A 20,200-nucleotide genomic window follows, 5' to 3' on the forward strand; every position below is an offset into this window, starting at 1 on the left:
GCTGAGTTAGGCACTTAGGCTAGGGTCTCTGAGGGCAGGGATGCAGACAAGCCTCCTCTCAGAAGTAAATCTATGACTCGGAGACTGCACGACTGCATCATTACTGCTGTTCAAGGAATTCCCACCTTTTCTACAAGTTAATTCCAGGTGGTATCATGGCCCTTTATGTCTAAGATCCAATCACTTAGCCTAATTATGCTCCATTTTCTTTTCTGCGATTTGAAATCATCATGAAAACTCTTTATAGATGCAGATTTATCTTTCCCCAAGAAACTGCTACTACTGCCCAGAATGAAAGCATTCCAAAGCCTACTAGGTTTGGAAACATGAGCCAGATTCTGTAATCATCTCTGTCAAAATTACAACAGCTAAATCAGGAAGTAGACAATAAAAGGCAGATCACATTTAGACAAAGACATGGTTACTTTTTTATTTGAAGGGGGGAAAAATATGTTTTAATAAATACTGCAGAAACATTGACCAAACAAACATACAAATTGACTTCAACATTTTAAAAAATGCAACGAAAGTTCTGCTTTTTAACAGTTATAACTTATTTTCTTTTTACAATATTTAAATACAGAAAGCACTTGCCAGCTATTTTGTAATACTGCCCAAAGCATAATGCTGCCTCAGTCAAAGCATATTATGTTGGTAGAAACGTCTATATTTTGTGGGAAATGACTGGAATGGTATTTCCTTGCAGAGACAAAACAAAGTGCTTGTAAAACATTGAACCAAGTTTGTAATCACCTTAATCTCCTCTCCTGCCACAGTTTAATGGGAGCGACAGCTTCAACACTTCAAAAATGAAGCTTTATCATTGGAAAGAAAGCTCGTTTTCAACAAGCGCCAACAGGTCAGATTGGGTTTATACTCTGAAAGAAGCTCTAAAAGAAACTGATCAAAAATATCTGTAAACTATTGTAACTGCTGATTATTTTAGCTAACAACAGCGATCAAGTACTGAACAGGGGCCTTGGCAGAATCTGGCTAAGTGAGGTTTAGCAATCACTCTAGAAATGGCTGGCATAGTGTCAGGACGGACCGTACATAATTTTCCACTAAGGCTACTCTAAAGCTTGGACAAGAGGGTCCTTCTCTGATCGTGTTCATTTAAAGAAAGCGAGCTAAACCAACCGATCATCAGATGCTGCCAGCTTCAGAGCTTCATCCCCCAAATAAGAGGCCTCTTTCGCTTTGTACTTTTGGTAACAATTCCAGACAGCTTTACTCACAAACTGTGCTTTCTGCTACTACTCCTTCATTATTTCTTCAGGTGAAAATAGTACCTACATTTCCCCCCCCTTAGATCATTCATCCTATGATGTCAAACCAAAACACCTTTTATTTGACTTTGCATTTTCATTAACCATGGCAAAAAAAATATCAAAAATTAAAAAAAAGTCACACACCCTCTCTTCTAAACAGCGCACAAAAATATTACCTTGAGCAATTTACCACTTTTTAATGACAATCACAATGATGAACAGAACCATCAGACTGAATAAAAATCGACACTTATTTCTACTTGGATCATCTGCATATCTTGCAAGACTGCAAAAGCCCTTCTTTAGAGCCCTCTCGCTCAGCTACTGTCAGGAAGGCAAGATTTCAAAGCCTCGCCAACTTTTCCTCTGGATATCCCAAGGGTCCTGATACAATTTCCATTTTAATGATGAGCTAGAAGGAAATTAGATCTCATCCTCTAGAAAACTAAACGCTAAGGTCACAGTGCCAGTTCCCCAGTGAGGACGGTATATTAATATATACTTTTTTTGTAAGGAGATTAAAACATTGAAACATTTAAATCAAAGTAGAGATCTATGACTAGATTATAACAAAGAAAACAATAATGCAAGCACCATTCCGAGCGGGATTTTTCTTCCTGGAGGTACTCGCACTCCTCCTCATCTAACCTCTAGCCCATCTGAATCTCTCTCTCTTTTTGGCATATTTCTCAAGTCACACTTCAGAACTCTCCAATGTATTCACTTCTCACTGCTTGTTCTACATGCCGAACCTAAGGACAGGATTCCAAAAAGATGAGCATCTCTCAAATGCCTCCTAAGCCTCTGGAATATGTGACTTTCGGCTGTGCACTTCATTCAGACTTCACCTTTTTGTTTTGTTGTTAGTGTGGTTTGTTTTTTTTACACCAAAGTTCCTTGTCCTCATCAAAGGTAACGGGGGATTCACATCACAGTGCAACTCTTCGCTTTGTCCTTTCGTAAGTCCGTAGCCACAGCTGAGAGCTCTGGTCTGCTGGGCATGTGTGAAATCCGCTTTGTGGCCCTCTGTGATTTGTTCCGCTTAACGTTTTTATTTGTTTTGTTTACACACGCCAAGGTGGCAACGTGAAAAATGTCTCTGACGCTATTTTCTGACTGTAATGCCGAGCATTCGATGTAAGTGGCTGCTCCGATCTGCTTAGCCATATTTGCCCCCTGAGGAGTAAAAGAAGGGACTGTAGTTAGCAATAAGTCTTTGGGGAAAGTTATAAAGTGTCTTCTAAATAAAATGCATTTCAAAACATTTCTAATGTTAACAGAATTTTCCAAGTGTTGCTGAAAAAACAAACAAACAAAAAAACCCCAAACAAACCCAGTTTTTAAATTTGTACTGCCTTCTTTAGCATTTCATTAATATTTGCAGTCAAGAACCAGTCAATCCTAAGGTTCTCAATGTTCATCACTCAGTAGATGCTATTTGACATCCCAGAGGTGGTAATGGCTGTCACTGGGTCATCACCAAATGAGGCCCAGGATATCAGTTAGTCTGATTCAAAGAAGTAGGAGAGAAGCTAAGGAGGGGATATATCTTCACTATCAACTGTAACTCAGAGTAACTAGATACTCTTGTCTTCCAGGTCATAGCAGAGTATAGAATTACTCAGAGGATTCTACTATGGGAAAAAAGGCAGCTGAAGATCATGAATGTAAATGATGCATTTTTCACATGCTTCTAGCAGGGGGGATTCAGCCTCTAGCTTGTTCTAGCACCTCATGGGGCACTCAGTTTTCTTGAGTGTAAATAACAATCAAGATTAGTCAAAAGGCTATACCAAAAAAGCAGGGATAAAGAATAAATTTTGAGATGTATGGAATTAAGTTTAGGGCCAAAATATATTGATGAAAGAAATGATACTGTTATGCCATCTATAACTTTAGTAAACACAAAATATGTAATTTCTAAACATGGGCCACACAACCTAGTGTGCAGAACAAAAACGGTTTACTAAATAACAAAACTTTTGTTAATTAGAAATGCAAGACAAAGACTACAGCATTTAAAATAATGCTCTTTCAACATGAACTCTCATGTTGATATATATAGCTCTTTCAACATGAACTCTCTTTAGAATCTGTAACTTTTGAGAGACTAAATTTCTAAAACCAATTATTCTCTTTTCAAAATACTTAGAAAAAACATCTGAATAAGTGATGAATCTCTAAAAGACAGTTTGATGGAGTGGTCTACTTTACTGGCAAAGGCTTTGTCTTTTTGTAGTATTTTATTGTGCTGCTGAGTGTAAAATAAGATGAATTCTCCTAAAGAGTAGCACCGACGTTGACCACCTTCTCTCTTAAATCCAGGGGGAGCTACAGAAATATACAAGGTAGCATATGACCCACTGTTCATATACTCTGTAATCAAAGATGTGGTTGCCCTACTAAATGCCGGAACATTCATATTTTAAGAGTTTTTCCCAAACTTGTCTTATTATGCATATACAAATACGAATCCTTTATACAATAAACCACTGAAAACATTTTGGAAAGCTTTCTGGGAGGGTTCAGCCAAGCTTTGTCCCTGATCACTTTGGTGCTCACTCTGTAGTCTTGACACGGAACTGAGCTTCCTGTGAAGGCACAACCCCTTCACCTGTGTTGACTGATGGTCCCAATCTGGACATACAGTGCTCATTCTGCATCTTAGAAAAGGGTCTTGCACTTAGACTTGACCACTGGTTGAGACTTAAGAAAAGTGGCTACTTTTAATTTTATTACTAGAGGCCTGTTGCAGGAAGATTTCTGCAATAGGGCTTCCTGCTGAGGTCTCTGCTGCCCTGCCTGCCTCCCTCTCTTCTACCCCACACTGCTTGCTTGCTTCTCTGCAGCTTAGCTCCCTTCTGCAGAGCTTAGCTTCTTTCTACACTGTCTTTAGTCTTCACTCTGGCCTGGATATGCAAATTAACTGCCATCTTGGTTGGGTTCATTTGCATACTCACCCTGATTGGCTGGTGGGTGTGGCTTGTGAGCATAGCAAAGGTATGGTCAATTTGCATGTTTCTCTTTTATTTGGTAAGATGAGTGATGTTACATTTTTGTTCTTTTTAAAATCTACAGTGGTACACTGACAACATATACATACCTGGTCATAGGACACTGGTGTCTGTCGATGGTTGGAGAGCTCCACTAACGTGCTGACATCGGTCCGAAGATCAGATTTGCAGCCAACCATGAGCATTTTGGTATTGGGACAAAACTCCTGGATTTCACCTTTCCACTGTTGAGGGAAAAGACGAAACATTAGCCAAGCGCTGACACCCACAGAATAGAAACAATTTCTCCACTGGCAGACATTAGAAATAGGGCTCATAAAGGACATTTAAAAGGAACTGTCACTTCAGATGAAGAAGCAAACTGGCACTTATCTCCTAAGTAATATTAAGTTTTACTACATCCTCAAGTGGATCCATTGGGGAAGACTTATGTATATTATTATTTATTCTCTGTTTTTGTGACTCAGTATCTGTCCCTACTGCAAGAGACTTGTTGGGTGTTGTCAGAAGGTAGCTTCTCAGAAGGTAGCTTCAGTAATATGTTAATTATTGGGGTATCTCTGAGAGATAAAAGTGCCTTAAGCATAATTATATATTGTAACAAGTGATTACATCCTTGGATGTGTTCAGCTGACACTTCCCACCATGGATGGCTGGGAATTAAGACCGAGCCAACATAAGCACAGGTATGCATTCACTGATCCCATCAAGAAAGATGGAGCAGCTACCATGTGATGAAATCTGTACTGAGATTTCAAGAACTGGAGATAAAGTTAATAAACAGAACCATCTGCCTTTAAGGGAGTTTCCATTCCAGTGGCCAAAGCAACCAAGACCTTCGCGTTGGGCTCTCAGAAAGGCATCTGGTTCTGTGGCTCATAGGCCCTGGAGTCAGTTTTAAGTCATATAGTTGCTAAATATTTCAATTTAGTGCAATGTTGTTGTTTTGTGACCTAACAGGAATTCTTAGAATCTACAGAAATGTCTGCCAGGGGATTCTCCTTTTTTTAATTATCCCTTTAAAGAGCAAATGGAGATCTTTTTGTGGTTTCACTTCCTCAAGCTTGAGAAATCAGGATGGGAGTCAGGAGTTCAGAGTGTTCACAGGAAAGTTCTGGCTCTTGGGGAAGAGGGATTAGAGGGGCTGAGATCAAGAATCCACGCCTCCAGACCCTCCCACAGGCACATATATGTATTTAAATGCTTTACTACATATTGTGGTGGTTACAAAGGCGATTAAGACATAACTGTGCCTGAAAAAAGGAATTCGCAGAAGAGTGTGGATGATGAAGTCAAGAACATGATCCTGGACAAGAGGGACATTCTGCAGGAGTAGTTTAGAAGACCATCAGAGGAGACATTTCCAGAGCTAGAGGTGTGCAGTGGGCAAAGAACTCTACTGCCAAGTATACCAGTGGATTGGAGGGAGCAATATACTTTCCACAAGAGCCCAATGTATCCACAAATTCCTCCCTCTCTTTCCCCCACCCTTCATTCCTCCTATCCCTCCCAGAATTATTTAGGAACATCTACCATGTGTTGAATGGCATTGGAGTTAAGAATTGGAAGGTGAATAAAAAAAAAAAAGAAAGAAAGAAAATAAAAAAAAAGAATACAATCTATCATTGTGCTTTAAGCCACTTTAACCTCTTTGATATTCAAGGACTTAAAGGATTCAATTAATCAAGACAAACCATAACAGGGGTTATCAGGAGCCTCAAACCTCACAGGAATGTAAAACACACTCATTAATATATTTAAGGCCAATGTCACTATACATTTTGTCTCAGAGGACGAAAGCAAAATAAAACAGGAGCACAGCTTTTCATTATAAATTATGCATAACCCGATGCTACATCAAGTAAAAACTCCAGTAAATAAGCAATCTCTTTTACCTACAGACAAGCATTAGGCATGCTGCTACGTTGCTCTTCAGCTGTGTAATGACTTAGGCCTCCCTCTGCATGTCTAACAACTATTTACAAGCAGTGAAGACAGGAAAGGTGTATTCATGCCTAAGTCTGACAAACATTAGCATTATTTGTGATACAGGGGAGCTAAGAAGCACATTTCATTGAGATAACTGTGCTTGCCGTGTTTAGTAAAGAGATGAGTGATGATTCACCTTCAAACCCTAATTTTGTGTGACACAAAAGATAAACAGTCAAACATGATAAAGAAGTGTAAGTTAATGAAAACACACAAAATGTTATAATGGCACTGCCTTGGTCTCAACCACATCCTCTGTGTAAGCCTTAGTGCATGGAGAAGAGAGGGCACTCCACAGAACGGTCTGATTCTGAAACCCCACAGCACTCAGGGCCAGGACTGAGAACCCAGGATGATCCTCAGTGAAGCATCTGCCTTCAGTAACTGCCCAGAGACTGAGCCCAGGACTGGTGGAGGCCAAGGACAGCTCCTCCCTCCCAAGGGCCTTCTCACCTGCAACAGGTCCCCTTCCTCTTGACCTCCCCCTGGTTCTGTCCAGAGCTTCCTTGGGTCCTTTTACCTCCAGGAACCAGGTATGTTATCATCTAGAACATGTTTACAACTACTGTTCTTATTAATATCTGACATCTCCCTAATGACAGTCACCTTGTCTAGTATCTGGAAACAGGCCCATGTTCCTCCTATATTAGTTCTACTTCTGTTTCTAATAAATAACACCATTACTGAAACACAGCCTCTCTCTTCAAATAGCTACTATTGCATTCTTTTCACGATCTGAGTTGAGGTGGAACATAAACCTATAAACTAAGACACAATCTATAGGGTAAAGGAAGGAAGGAAAGAAGGAAGGCATGCTTGACAGTAATCAAATATAATTTCTGCCCAGAGAATAAACCCAGAGGCTCTTAAAAGGGTATTTTGTTTCTTAAATGCAATACAATTTTAAGCAGGCTCATCATCAAAACTGGCGATACATATGGAAACCCTGATATAGTGTAAAAGTGTCCTTTTTATTGTTCTAACTCCAAAATACACAGCCGAGTATTAACTAGAGTGTTGGGGCTCCCCAGTCCAATTCATGTTCCTATGTTATATATGGGCTGGTACTGAACTGTGTCATCATTCCCCAGCACTTGCCTTTTTTAGGACACTGTCCAGGGTCTCTGGTCTACTGATGTCAAAGCAAATCAGCACAGCATCCGAATCTGGGTAAGAGAGGGGCCGGACGTTGTCATAATAAGGAGAACCTGGAAGAGACAAAGACACACAAGTTTTTAAATGAAAATCACTTGTCTGTCATGCATTAATCCTGCCCTTTTGAATTAAATCCTTTGACTATCACATGGGGATTGGGGTCCCACTTCCACCTCCTCTAATTCTTGGTAAATAATGCAAAAACAAAACAAAACACACAAACAAAGGCTGAGTAGTAATATATGAATCTATGAATCACTGCCAGAAGAGGAATGAAGCCTCCTTGTATCTGATGGGACTCCAAAGGGAAGAGCCGGGATCTAACATCTGTGTGTTTCAGAGGAAAGGCTAGGGCATCAGGGGAAACACAGAGGCTGTTGTTGCCAATGGGTCAGAATGCAGACCCACCGCCACCACTGACGGAGGAGGGGCAGGGTTGCTTTAGGATTCTGCGTCAGAGTCTTCATTCATAAATGAAGATGATGTTGCCTACCTGGGATTAAATAGACCCCGGCAGGGTGCTGCTGTAGTAAGGGCTCAGTAAGTATTAACTATGGTTATGCTTGTGTCGGTGCTATTAAAAGCTGAGTGAGAGCCAGCACCATAAATAGAGTTACTTCTTGGGAAAGAGACCAAAACTCAAAATCACTCTGACCATCTGATAAGGGTGAGTTGGGGAGGGAGGAAAAGGTGGGTTCCGCTCTGCAAAGAGACCCACAGTCAGTCAACCACATGGCATCTGTGCACTCCACCTCAAAGCTACAGGTTTGGATAAGCCATCGACCTTTGAGCTTGCTTACTTAAACTCACCCCCAAACTCTACACAGCTTCTCTTCCTGTTACAACAAAGCATGCAATAAATGCCATATTGCATCACCTCACTTCTTTACACAGTTCCATCTCTGAGAGTGACACGAAGGCATGAGCCAAGGGTCTTGGCCTGAGTTAGATCCAGGGCACCCGAAAGGTTTAAGTTTCCAGCCAATTAATTTCACCACAGCACCCTCTAGTCATTTAGGAAATGTCTCCCTTTCCTTTAGGAATCCCAAAGGATGGCAATTACATGAGGCCAATTATTACAAAATAATGTGACCATAAAGTCAAATGCAGCTTGTCAATACTTTTTATTTTTTTTAAATCATTTTCAGTATACTGACATTTCACAGGCATAATATGAAAATCATTTTACTAGGGGATGTGTGTGTGTGTGTGTGTGTGTGTGTGTGTGTGTGTGTATGTGTGTGTATGTGTGTGTTTGACTCCAGAGAGTCAAGTCTTCAAATCTAAACCACTGAAGTATTTTTAAAAATCAATTCCATTTTGACATATCCTTCTGTTTCTAGCAGAAAAAACATGACATGTTATCTCCTGATAAATCAAAACCTTGATAGTCAAAGTCAGGAGGAGAGAAAGACTAAAGAAGCTTCTCAAATAATATAGCAAAACAAAATGTGAGTTTATTCTTGAGTTCTAGAAGTTACTGCACTTAGGGTGCACCAGACTCTCTTCACAGTATAGTCTGGTCCCTAGCAGTCACTAAGGAACCCAGAGACACTGTGGCCTTAACACCTAGCTGTTTTACAGGTGGACAATGACAAGTCAAGCCAGGTGTGTCCACCAATCAAGGAAGAAGGAAATGTTCTAGGAATCAGGAAGTGTATGAATAAGGACAAACAATCGGAGCCAGAATGTTTCATGAGCTGCACCAGCTCCCTACCCATACCTAGAAGCAGGCTGACAACTGAAAGACACTTCCCAATTGATTAAAGGAATCAGCTTCTTTCAAAATCAAGTCATTTTCAATAATAAGGCATATCAGAATGAGGACTCTGAAAATGATAAGCTGTCATCCTACCTTTTCAGCCACTTAAAGAAATCTGAGGTTAAGAGAATAACACACATAATTCTCGAATTTAAACATTACTGAGAGGCATCAGGAATTAGGTGACTTATGGCTCTGTGTAGGTATATTTGTTCTGTGAAGTGCTGACTTTCCGAATGGCAACCTTTCTTGTTTGTGTCCAAAGTCTAAACTTTGGCAACAGCTGCAGCTGTAAACATTAAAGAATTGCTTTCCAAATACGGAGTCAGAAAGTTCTGTATCATAGAGTGAAAATCCAAATACCAGCCAAGAACCCCAGGATTTCCTCGGCTCTTCCAAGTTAGCAGGAAATGAGTGGACCCCAGATCCATAAAACCAGGGCTTTCCAACAGTGAGGATTGTCAGAAACCTAACCAGGCTTTCAGAGATCTCCTTTCTTGGAAACCACTCACTTTCCCAGACTCAATCCGACCTGAACGTGGGCGGAGAGGCACCTGCAGGTGCCTTATTCCTTCAGATATGAGGTGAGAATGCTCACTGCCAATCTCAGACCCACAACTGCTCTGCACAGCCATGGGGGCCATCTTTTCCAAATACTACAAAATTTAGGAAAGACAGCTGGAGAAGTACACAGGTGTTAAAATAGAGTAATGAAAACTGGGACTACCAAGAAAATGGTTTCATAATTTAATTCACCACATGGCTGCAGAGAATACGTCTCTGGCTGGCCCTTTCTGAGCTGGTCTCCCTTCCCCACGCATTATCAGCCACAAAGGGGATTTAGCTTTCTTTTCTGTCCTCTGCTCTGTCCTGCCTGGAGACTACCACTTACTAGAAACAAGCCATGTGCTTTGTGTGCTAAGTAAGTCAAATAGCTGCAAAATGTGGAAACTGTCCTGACTTAAAAAGAAACAGAGCTGTGACTGGTACCACATTCTTTTGGAGGTTTGTTTCTGTTCATGTTTTCATTTGGCTTAATGTTTTGAATGAAAATAAGCATGTATGTGAAGGTCCATGAGAAATGAATCCTCTTGCTTTATACAGGTGTAGAGGGGCAATTTAATTTATTGGGATAACATGGGTTAATAGGATCATACAGTTTTCAACCATACACTTCTATGACATAAAATCTGTATATTGCACTGTGTGCCCACCACCCACAAAGAGGCACTTTTTAAAAGCTTTTACAAGATCAACAGGAGTGTCCAAAGTGGCAATAAAACTGATCCCCATATTTATTAGTTATAAGCATCATTTGCATAACCACTAACTATGAGAGTAATTTGTCATTAAAAATAACAAGACAAGACTACTTAGTCATAATATTTTTGGATCTTTTGGGATAGAAAATCCCAATTCATAGTTAAAAAAGAAAAAAAAAAAAAAGAGAGAGAGAATTAGAAAAAGAATCTACCTGAAAAAAAAAAAAAATCTAACAATTCAGCTAAGCAGAACCTTCAGAAAAAAGAAAAAAAAAAAAAAAAAGAAGAAAGAAAAAGAAAAAAAAAAAAAGATCCTGTGTAACTTAACAGTGTTTACTCTGCTTGAGCACTTTGGATTCTTCCTCGTTCTCTTCTGTAAAGCCCATGCTACTGCTCAAAGGAAAGCAAAGCTGGAGAGTGCACGCTGTAATCACAGGCATGTGTGGTTCAACTCACAGGCCAAGAAAAAGGGAAAAGGAATTCCAGGAATGCCCTGTGAAGTGAGAACCAATATGGGAGGCAGAAGTGACACCAAAGTAAGGGCAGAAAGTAAGCCCATGAAACAGGAACAATGCCTGCCCTCCAGAAAAAGTCTTAAAACAGTCTGTTAAGCCAAACAGCAACACATTAACTTCTATAAATATATTTTTAAAGATGCAGGTGCAAAGCTTCCAGGGTAACTGTAGAACTAAACACAAGAGTGCTGAACATTTTCTACTATGTAGGAGCGTACTGAACTCTTAACTGCAGTACACAGCAGGTACTAATGTGTGCACCCCGAGAATGTACCTTAGCTAAATGCAGTAAGTCTAGGCATTGAGCTGAGCTTTCTCAACTAAAATTCTTTCTCAGCATGTGAAATAGGCTTCATACATATGGAAATCTAAGCTGCAGCATTTCTTATTATGCCAGACAACACTTGAAACACACAGCACTATTCCAAAATCCTTTATAATGAACCATAAAGAGAAAACTTCAGGAAAACTGTGTGTTGTAAAGAAACAACTACACCACATTTGCACCCACTTCCACCCAAAAATAAAAAACCTCCTCTTTGCTTGGGTGTAGGTTAGAATAAGTGCACATTGTGGTGCTCTGAGTTCCTCAAGTTTGGCAAACATCCGCCAAGTTCTAAAAGGCTTTTGAAACATCAGGTCTACCCATCTCTGTCTTCAAGACCATTAACGCTGCGTGAGAGCAGCAATTCCAGCCCAAGAAGAGTCACAGAGTGCCTCACCCAGAAACTAATTTTGCAGACATACCTGCCTGTTTACGTCATCCTTTCACAAAGATAGAACATACCATATATGTACATTATTAAATGTATATGTGAGAAGATTCATGCCCAAAGGGAGGCTTTATGGAAACTTTTGCAAAACCAGTTCAAATGTGAGTCTCTATAGGAGTCTCTAGTTGAATATTTCCTAACTATAATTCCTTTTGCTTGAACCTTAAATTTAAAAACTTTCCATTCCCCTTAAGAAATTCCTAACAAGAACAATAAAATTAGGAATACTGCATTTTTTTTTTTTTTGGCATTTTTGAGTGGTCACCAACAGAATATCTGTGCCAACAGCAGCAAACACAGGATCTGCCCAGCTATCAGCGGATTCCATTTCTTCATGCCAGCTGGAGAGTGAAAGCTCCAAATTAGCAACAATCTCAACTTGTGAATCAAGTCTGAGCAAGACTTCTCTGCCTGGCGCAGTGTAGGACTCTGAACTCTTTTTCCCAAGTAGTGTGCCCCACAAACGCCATGGTTGCAAGTAAGAAAGGAACTTTCCCAGAAAGAGTATTTTGTTTCTTTTACAGGTTCAGATTCACTGGGATTATGAACAGATTTTATGAAATCGTGGACGGGGGCACTTCTGTGTTGCTATAAAGATAGAATCAATATTTTTGATTTCTTGGGGCAATGCAGATGCATAGTTGGAAAGTCAATGAGGTAGAAATAAGGTCAGTATTTGGGGGCTGTAAATAAAGTGGTTGCCCTAAACTCCTAGACTCACTCAGACTTAGAATCCAAAAGTCACAGAGCTTTAGGGATAAGTGTAGATATGGATAAAATTTTAAAATGGCATTATTCTTCAGTAACAGATCAAAGACTTTGTGTCCATATAATACACAGGTGAATTCATCTTGCCATATCTACATTATCAGGCTCTTTTTAAAACCAATTTACACAACACCTAGTCAAACTTCTGCAAATTCCCAGTTGCATTCCATGTCAATGGGAATTTGCTTTGTCAAGGGTGTCTCTAAGTCAAGTTGCCAGTATATAGGAACCGAGAAGACATTTTCAGGGCATCTGAAAATGGCTGAGGTACAACTAATTCATTTAGCACAGCCCACCAGGTACCATGAACTTTTTTGGAGAAACTATTGATCCCTGGTGTCATATCTACATGCAAAAGAACTGGATTAATAAGGAAACATCTGGTTATTTCAGGTGCCATCAAAATGACCAATATGGATGCCTCACTGAAATGTACAACTTAGTAAGAAACTAGGTTGGAGAAAACTTAGCACTAACTGGGGTTAAATTTTAAAAGATCTAGAGACAACTGTAAACTTAGGAAGGGAATTTATACTTTACTTTTTTAAAAATCTATAGTTTAAGCTGTGAAATCATTGCATGGTGGACAAATCTCCAAGTGTAGTTTTATATATTGCTTATTGAAAAATCACCATCCAAACTTAAAAGCTCTCTGTTTTGCCATAATCTATATGTCTTACAGAGTTTCAGGATAAACACTTAAGAGTTGAACCTAGTTTTGAAACTCTAAGCTCCTAGGGATCAGGTCTACCTTATGATCGAACTGGTTTTCTGCAATTTTGCCCTCGGTAGTCACATCACCCATGAGTATTTGGCTTTTTTGTAAGTGCTTATTCTCTGTCTTTCTCTAACAAGGTTAAGTTAGACTTCAGCTTTCAGAATCTTGGCTTCCCCTTCCTTGAATCATTAAATAAATGGAAGCTGTTTCCAAGTGGGAGGGATGTTAAAGACTTCTTAAGAACTGCATCAACTTCTGGAGATAGGAAGGCATTATGATGGACTTCAATGAGCAATGACTTATATAGATCAGGGGCTTGGGCTGGCCCTATAGCCTTAGGATCTTCTCGATAGATGAAAATAGCTTTAGAACCTTAGACTCACTCTCCTATAAACAACTATTAAAGAACCAATGATGAGACTGGTAAGAGCCTTGAGGGCTCAGCTTTGCACTGCCTGCACCCTGTTCCCACAGCATCCATCAGAGTTCATACATACACAATGTCCTAAAAAAATTTAAAAAAATGCTTACTGGTTTTATACTCCTTTCTATATGTCTTGCCTTGATGTGTTAATTTACATGGTAAATCACAAAAGAGGGACCAGCGATCTCTTTTGAAGCTGCCTTTCTGAATTAATTATACACTAATCTCCAACACAGCTGAACATTTCCATTCCTGTTAAGAAATATTTCAATAGAATGCTTGTCACAGAGACCGTCCTTTAAACTTGTGTATAAGCTATGGATAAAACAATATAAATGACTTCTATTTGTAAAGAGTTTGTTCTTAAAGTCAGGCCATGAATAATTAAGATTTTTCTTTCTTCCCTTTTCCTTTAAGTATAAAATTTAAATACAACTGTATTCTCTGTTAATAATGTTAAAAACTAATAAGGAAGTACTAACTTTAGCACATAGGGCCTAAAAGAAGCTTATATCATGACAAGATTCAAAAGAGTATTCATGAGGAAACAGCATAGTTATTGTGGGGGAATTTTAGCAGCTGAACTGAGTATTTTAAAACTAATAATATGCCTGAAATAAAATGTGCATTAACTTGCCTTGGTTTAAAAGCTGGCATGAATGACTATTATTCCCTAAATCACATGCGTTGAAATTACACTGCAATCAAATCACTTAGGAAAGATATGGTGATCCTTAAATGACTAAGCTTCTATTATTAGCTCCGTGCTACAAATTGCTTCCATGCTTGGCAAACGTGGCCGGCTCTGAAGCACATGATAGATAGTAGAACTACTCTGATCTCAACTCATCACCTCAAAGTGCTGATAGCAGGACCCATGGTTTTGCAGAATCTCATGGAGTAAATGTGAAAATTATTTGGGGCATTTCTACAACTATTAATAAACATGTTCATTTTCTTAATAAAAAGGGAATGCTTCTCATTGAAATCAAGAAGTTATGGATTTAGCCCCCACCACCATCTTTTAGTGGAGTCATGCTGGCATTAGTTCAAAGAATGTTTTGTTTACTTTCAGAGGGGCTGACTTTAAGTGATGGTAAGAAATCAACTAGCCAAGTGCCACTGGTGTGTGCCCTGGGGGTGGGAGGGTCTATCAGCACGAGGGATGCCTGACAATGGAAATTCACTGTAACCAGGTGAAACAGGGCACTTGGTGCAAGACTCTGATCATAAGTTGAATATGAGCTACACTAAAAAGGGGGAGGGTTTCCTTCTCCCCACTCCCCACCCCCAACCCCCTGAATTATATGACTCCTAGGGGAAGGGCCTTTTTGAAACTAACACTGCATCTCTAAGACCTCCCATAGGGCTTGCACATAGTAGGTACAGAAAAAAGAAGGGAGCTAGAGAAAGAGTGGAAGGCACTATTACGTTTCCGTGCCTTATAAAGTGGGGAATGAATTATCTTTTCTCTTGGTGCAAAAAGACCCTACAGTGCCTGCTTCCACTTGTTCTTTCCTACACCCAAATTGGCAGAGCTCTGCCTGTGCATATTGTGTGACTACTGGGGGGAAAGGAGACCCCTTTATGAGAAGCCTTCCAAGTATGGAAGCCAGATAAGGCAAAAAATGCTTCTGTTTCCTGAATGTTTATCCCTCTGCTAGGAGGATAAACATGAGGAGCATGCCATTCAAAGGACAAAGTTTATGCAATCTTCCTCCTTCTATAAGTGAAGTGAGTAACATCTAATTTTCCCTAAACAAATCTCTAACATTCACAATGTTTTAGGAAGGAAAAGTACAATTGACATTTAAGGCTTTACAGACGTGGTTTAGATCTTATCTCCAAAGTTAAATGGATAGCAATTGGAAAAAATAAATGTATCAGGAGGCATAAGGCACATGCAATTATTTTTACAACCTGAACTAAACAAATGTCTGAGCGGGCAAAGAAAATGTCAAACATTTGTCAGAAATTAATCCTGTTTAGAAATTTGCCATGAAAAGCTCGAGTTGCAATGGAAAAATGTTAAAGACACTTGAAATGATTAGCTGCTGATGTAGTGGTTCTTGCTAGATGTGTTTTGCTCATGAGTGACACACCATTTTTGGTGGAGTCTATTTTAGAATTTAAGCAGTGCTTGGTAACTGTGTTTAATTAATATTTTGCCTCACAAATAACATAATGGAGTTCTAACTATGCCTTTTTTCCATTTGTATAAACCTCTATTGGAGCAAAGATTTCATTATGGAATCATTTTCCAGTGATATTTTCTTAATCACAGTTTTTTCAAACCTTTATATTTCAGTTAAACATCCATCCGTTTTTGTTTCATTAAGTAAAAATATAAGTGATTATCTCACTACAGACTTCATTCCAGGTGATTATCTTTAATTTGATGAAAGGCAGTATTTATAAAGTTGACATCTTTGTGCACAGGTAATTCGGTGGTAATAAATGTCAGGAAATCTGATCTCCTTGGAAACTATGCATATTCATTTGTTCATGCAACATATTGTATTGGATGAATACTGTATGTGAGACATGATGCTATGTATGCAAAAAGTTTGAATTAAATACTTGAAAATATCTGAAGTGATTTATATTTACTGCACATGTGAAGCATAGCTTCCAACTATAAACTGTCCACATTTTGTTTATTTTCTAGCCTTTAAAAAACAATGTGTCATTTTTTTTCTGCAAAAAAAAAAAAGTCAATTTAGCTCTTCGGAGGCCTAATCGAAAAATCTCCGTTGGTGGTCCTGTGACTCTTGAAGCCTGAGACAGGGCATGTATAACCCAGCATTCCTTCCTCTGAGCCCACCCAGGCCCCTCCCCTACCTAAATGAGTCTCCTTCCTAAACCCACCAGGAAGCGGTGGCTCTGACCAGAACCTGGCTTGCTCTGTGGGTGGTGAAAACCCCAGCACTGGAATGCCAGATCCACTGGGACTGAGAGCAGAAGCCAACCGATCGTGGGAAACAAAAAGACTTGCTTGTCCGGTGTCCTAAAGCCAAGAAGCGAAGGGCTGCGAGAGATCCTGCACGTGATCTAGCTCTCTGTTCTCTTTTTCCAGACAATGACATGAGAATCAGGGAGGTAGGGGATTTGTTCACAGAAATCGGTGGTAACCAGTAGCTAAGATCGAAGCACAGCTTCATATCAACGACTGGATCAGACTCAGACCCCTCACCTAAATGCCTACATACTTTTTACCTTGCATTAGGTCCAAACCTGTGTGTGTGTGTGTGTGTGTGTGTGTGTGTGGTGAGGGGGACGGGATGGATTACTGGTGCTAATTATTGGCTCCAAACCAGCTGTCCTGTCCATCAGGTATAACCAATACCTTGATATGTCCGGGAATTAGATCCCATTAAGTACTGTAACAACGCTGATAATAGCAACTACTGAGGTAAGAAAACACTAGCAATTCTATCAACACCTTCCCTGCAGCTGCGAGACTGTGTGCAATCCCCAATACAAAACACGCAGGAGTCCTGGTTCTGCTGCCCTTGGCAACGCTCCAGGAAGAGCCTGGCTCTCCGGGGAGAAACAAAACCGGCGATTCTCCCTGCAGAACCCAGAGCATCAGGCAGCGGCCAGGAGAGGCGCTGGTGCGAGGCTTCCCGCCGGCCTTTGTGCCAGGACCGCCTCGGGCGACCCTACCAGTCCGGCTCCTTCCCGGTGCTCTCAACCCAATCTCCCCCTCCCCCCCAGTGCCTCCGGGGCTGCAGAGGTTAAAGCCTAAGGATGTGGGATGCTCGCACGGCCCAGATGCACCTCCGGGAGGCTACTCCCAGCTTGACAGCAACACCTGCGTGTCGGCACTTGCGCGCTGGTTTCACCCGGGATTCAGCTGGTTTCACCTGCGCAGCCCAGCTGCTGGCTCAGCTCCGCACAGAGGGTGGGGGCTGCCCGGCCTGGGCGCCGGCTCCTCCCCCTCCAGAGGAATGCCCCGGGGGGGGCACCGCGCTCCTTCGCTCCCGGAGCGGACGCCTGGCTCCCAGACTCACATCCCAGAGGGTAACCTAACCCCATCAGACCCTGCCCGAACCCCTAAAAGCCAAGCCGCGTGCTGGGATCCGGCCCCAGCCACCACCACCGCGCGCCAGGTGGATGGGTGGGCGCCTGGGAAGGCGGTAACCCGGTCTTGAACCCCAGATCCTTGAAACCCACGCACCACGACGTCCATAATTCAACTGAATGGGAAGGTCAAAGGCGAAGAGTGCCGCCCGCGGCCTCGTAGGCGGGCGGGGTGATGCAATAGGGGGCTAGGGGGATGGCACGGGCGGGAGGCGGCGTGGCCGAGAGGAGCGGGGGTGGGGATGGGGGGAGGCCTGGGAGCTCGGATCTGCAGGTCGGCACCAGGCGGCGGCCGGGAGGGGAGCCGGGAACCAGCGGGCCGCGTGCTGCCGCCGCCGGCGCATTCCTGGCTGCGTGAGTCACTGCGCCCGGCGGTCGCGCTCCGGCTCCTTCCCCGCCCAGCGCACCCCCCCCCCCCCCGGGGGCGGGATCCGAAGGGAACAGCGTCGCTTCGGGGGTTTTCTCCCGCCTCCCCCTTTCCACCACCCCCGCCGCGCTCCCTGCCTCCCAGAGAGCTAGCGGGTTGGATCCTGGAGGAGTGCCCGCCGGGAGCCGGGTGGTTCCGAGGCGGCGCCCGCAGCACCCCAGCACCGGGCCCCCTGGCAGCTGCGGGGCGACCCGGGCAGCGGGTCCCGCGCGCCCACCGCTCTCCGGCCCCCCGGCTCCCGGCGGTGCCCACCGCGGGGGCACCCTGGGGCACGCAGCGCGCTATCCTCCCTCCCCGCTGCCATCAGCTCCCCCCACCCAGCAGGGACCACATCGACACCCAGCGGGGACCCGGGACTCCTCGGAAAAGGCCGCGTTCGCCGAGGGACAGCAGCGGGTGCGGAGAGCCGCCGCGCACCCGGGGCGGCTGGAACCCGAACACACCCCCCCCCCCCCCCCCCCCAGAACCACGCGGTCCGACGGTGACTCTTACCCGAAGTGTCCCACAGGCTCAGTTCTATTCTTTGTGTGTCGATTTCAAAACTGGCCGTGTAATTCTCAAACACCGTGGGGACGTAATTCTGGACGAACAAAATGGACAGAAGAGGGCAAAGAGGTTATCTTAAAATGCACACGACGCCGCAAGGACAGACACCCTCTGAAACGCTGCCTCCTCAATTACAAATACAATACCCGACACATCAGCTCACACACCAAACAGGCATTGATTGGCCTTTTGCTAACCCCCGGGCTCCCCACTCGCCTCCCCCACCCTCCCCCTGAGCTCCCCAAGACATGAGGATCCAAATCTCCCAAACCCGGACTGCACTCAGGACCCGACAAGTTTCAGAGCTAACAGCAGAGAATGTGCAGGCGCGTTCCAACCCCTACATGCTTCCTGCCCACTTTCCCTCTCCAGCCAGTCTAACTGGTGGGAGGAATAAGGGGTGAAAAGGGAGAGCTATAATAATAATAATAAGGGAAGAGGGGAGAGCCAAGGGAAACCCACCTAGAGGCAGAGTACCCCCGGCGGGCCGCCCCCATCCTCAAAGTCCCGCCGGCCCCACTCACCTCGGGGAAGCAGTCCTTGGCGAAGACGTGCAGCAGCGCGGTTTTCCCACACTGACTGTCTCCCACCACTACTATCTTGCATTTCACGTTCTGATTAGGATCCATGATAGATTTGCTGGACAATTTCTGGCTGGCTCTTCTCTCCTTCATTGATCTTGTCTTATTTTCTCTTAGAACAGGAATTTTCTCTTAAGAGGAAAAAAATATATATGTATGTTTCTCTCTCTATATATAAAAAAGCAGATATAAAAAAATAAATGGCAAGGCTGGTGGGAATCCCTGAAGCACGGCGCAGACCAGGAGAGCTGGAGGAGCTGGCTCGTTTCTCTCCTCCAACAAGTTTTTATGCCTGACTCCGCGCCGCGCTTCTTCCCGAGTCCAATTCCGATCCGACTGCTTTGTTTCACGCTCTCTGCGCGGCTTTATACGCTCAGCCTTCCAATCCTCTTCTTTCTCAATGAGAGGAGGAAACTGATCCGCCTCCTCCCCTTTTATGGAGCCCGGGAGCCAGCGCTGTCTGGTTGCTTGCAGGCGATGTAAACAGTGCGCCCTCTAGGGTGACCCTGCGGGATCTATGGCCAGACCAAGGCTCTGGCACAACTTGAAGCTTCCAAGGACGCTCTAGGGATGGATGGGTCTGGGCAAGTCCAGGGAGCGATGGAAAACTGAATCCCTGTGCATATTGATTTTTACTAGAAATAAAAAAAAAGACGTTTTAGTGAGGACTGATCTACAGAAGATGCATGGACATTTATGAAAGCAAAAACATTAGTCTCCTAAATTAAGACATTCATATACAATAGAGGAAGCAAGTCTTGGGTGGGGAAGGGTTAAGTGATTGTTTTTGTAGGAAAACCGTCTGTCATAGGTATGTAGGCCATAAATCAGCAGCTAAGCCAGGTTATTCCAGATGTGGGAACTGGCTTGCCTGGGTCACAGTAATAGACTGTCTTCTGAAACATGTCAGTT

General features: G+C 42.8%; 1 protein-coding gene across 1 annotated transcript; it reads right to left on the reverse strand.

Annotated features, from left to right (window-relative positions):
* Positions 1-404: 404 nt before the first annotated feature.
* On the reverse strand, positions 405-19,695 carry RND3 (Rho family GTPase 3). Its single transcript, XM_084892646.1, has 5 exons — positions 19,232-19,695; positions 18,654-18,741; positions 7,373-7,482; positions 4,375-4,509; positions 405-2,447 (listed from the first exon to the last, which is right to left on the reverse strand). Exons 1-5 carry the CDS (start codon positions 19,379-19,381, stop codon positions 2,196-2,198), a joined length of 735 nt encoding a protein of 244 aa, XP_084748772.1. The 5' UTR covers positions 19,382-19,695; the 3' UTR covers positions 405-2,195.
* Between the last annotated feature and the right edge of the window lie 505 nt (positions 19,696-20,200).

This window comes from Pipistrellus hanaki (genome assembly GCF_964339955.1).
Source record: "Pipistrellus hanaki genome assembly, chromosome: 8".
In the NCBI taxonomy this organism is placed as follows: Eukaryota; Metazoa; Chordata; class Mammalia; order Chiroptera; family Vespertilionidae; genus Pipistrellus; species Pipistrellus hanaki.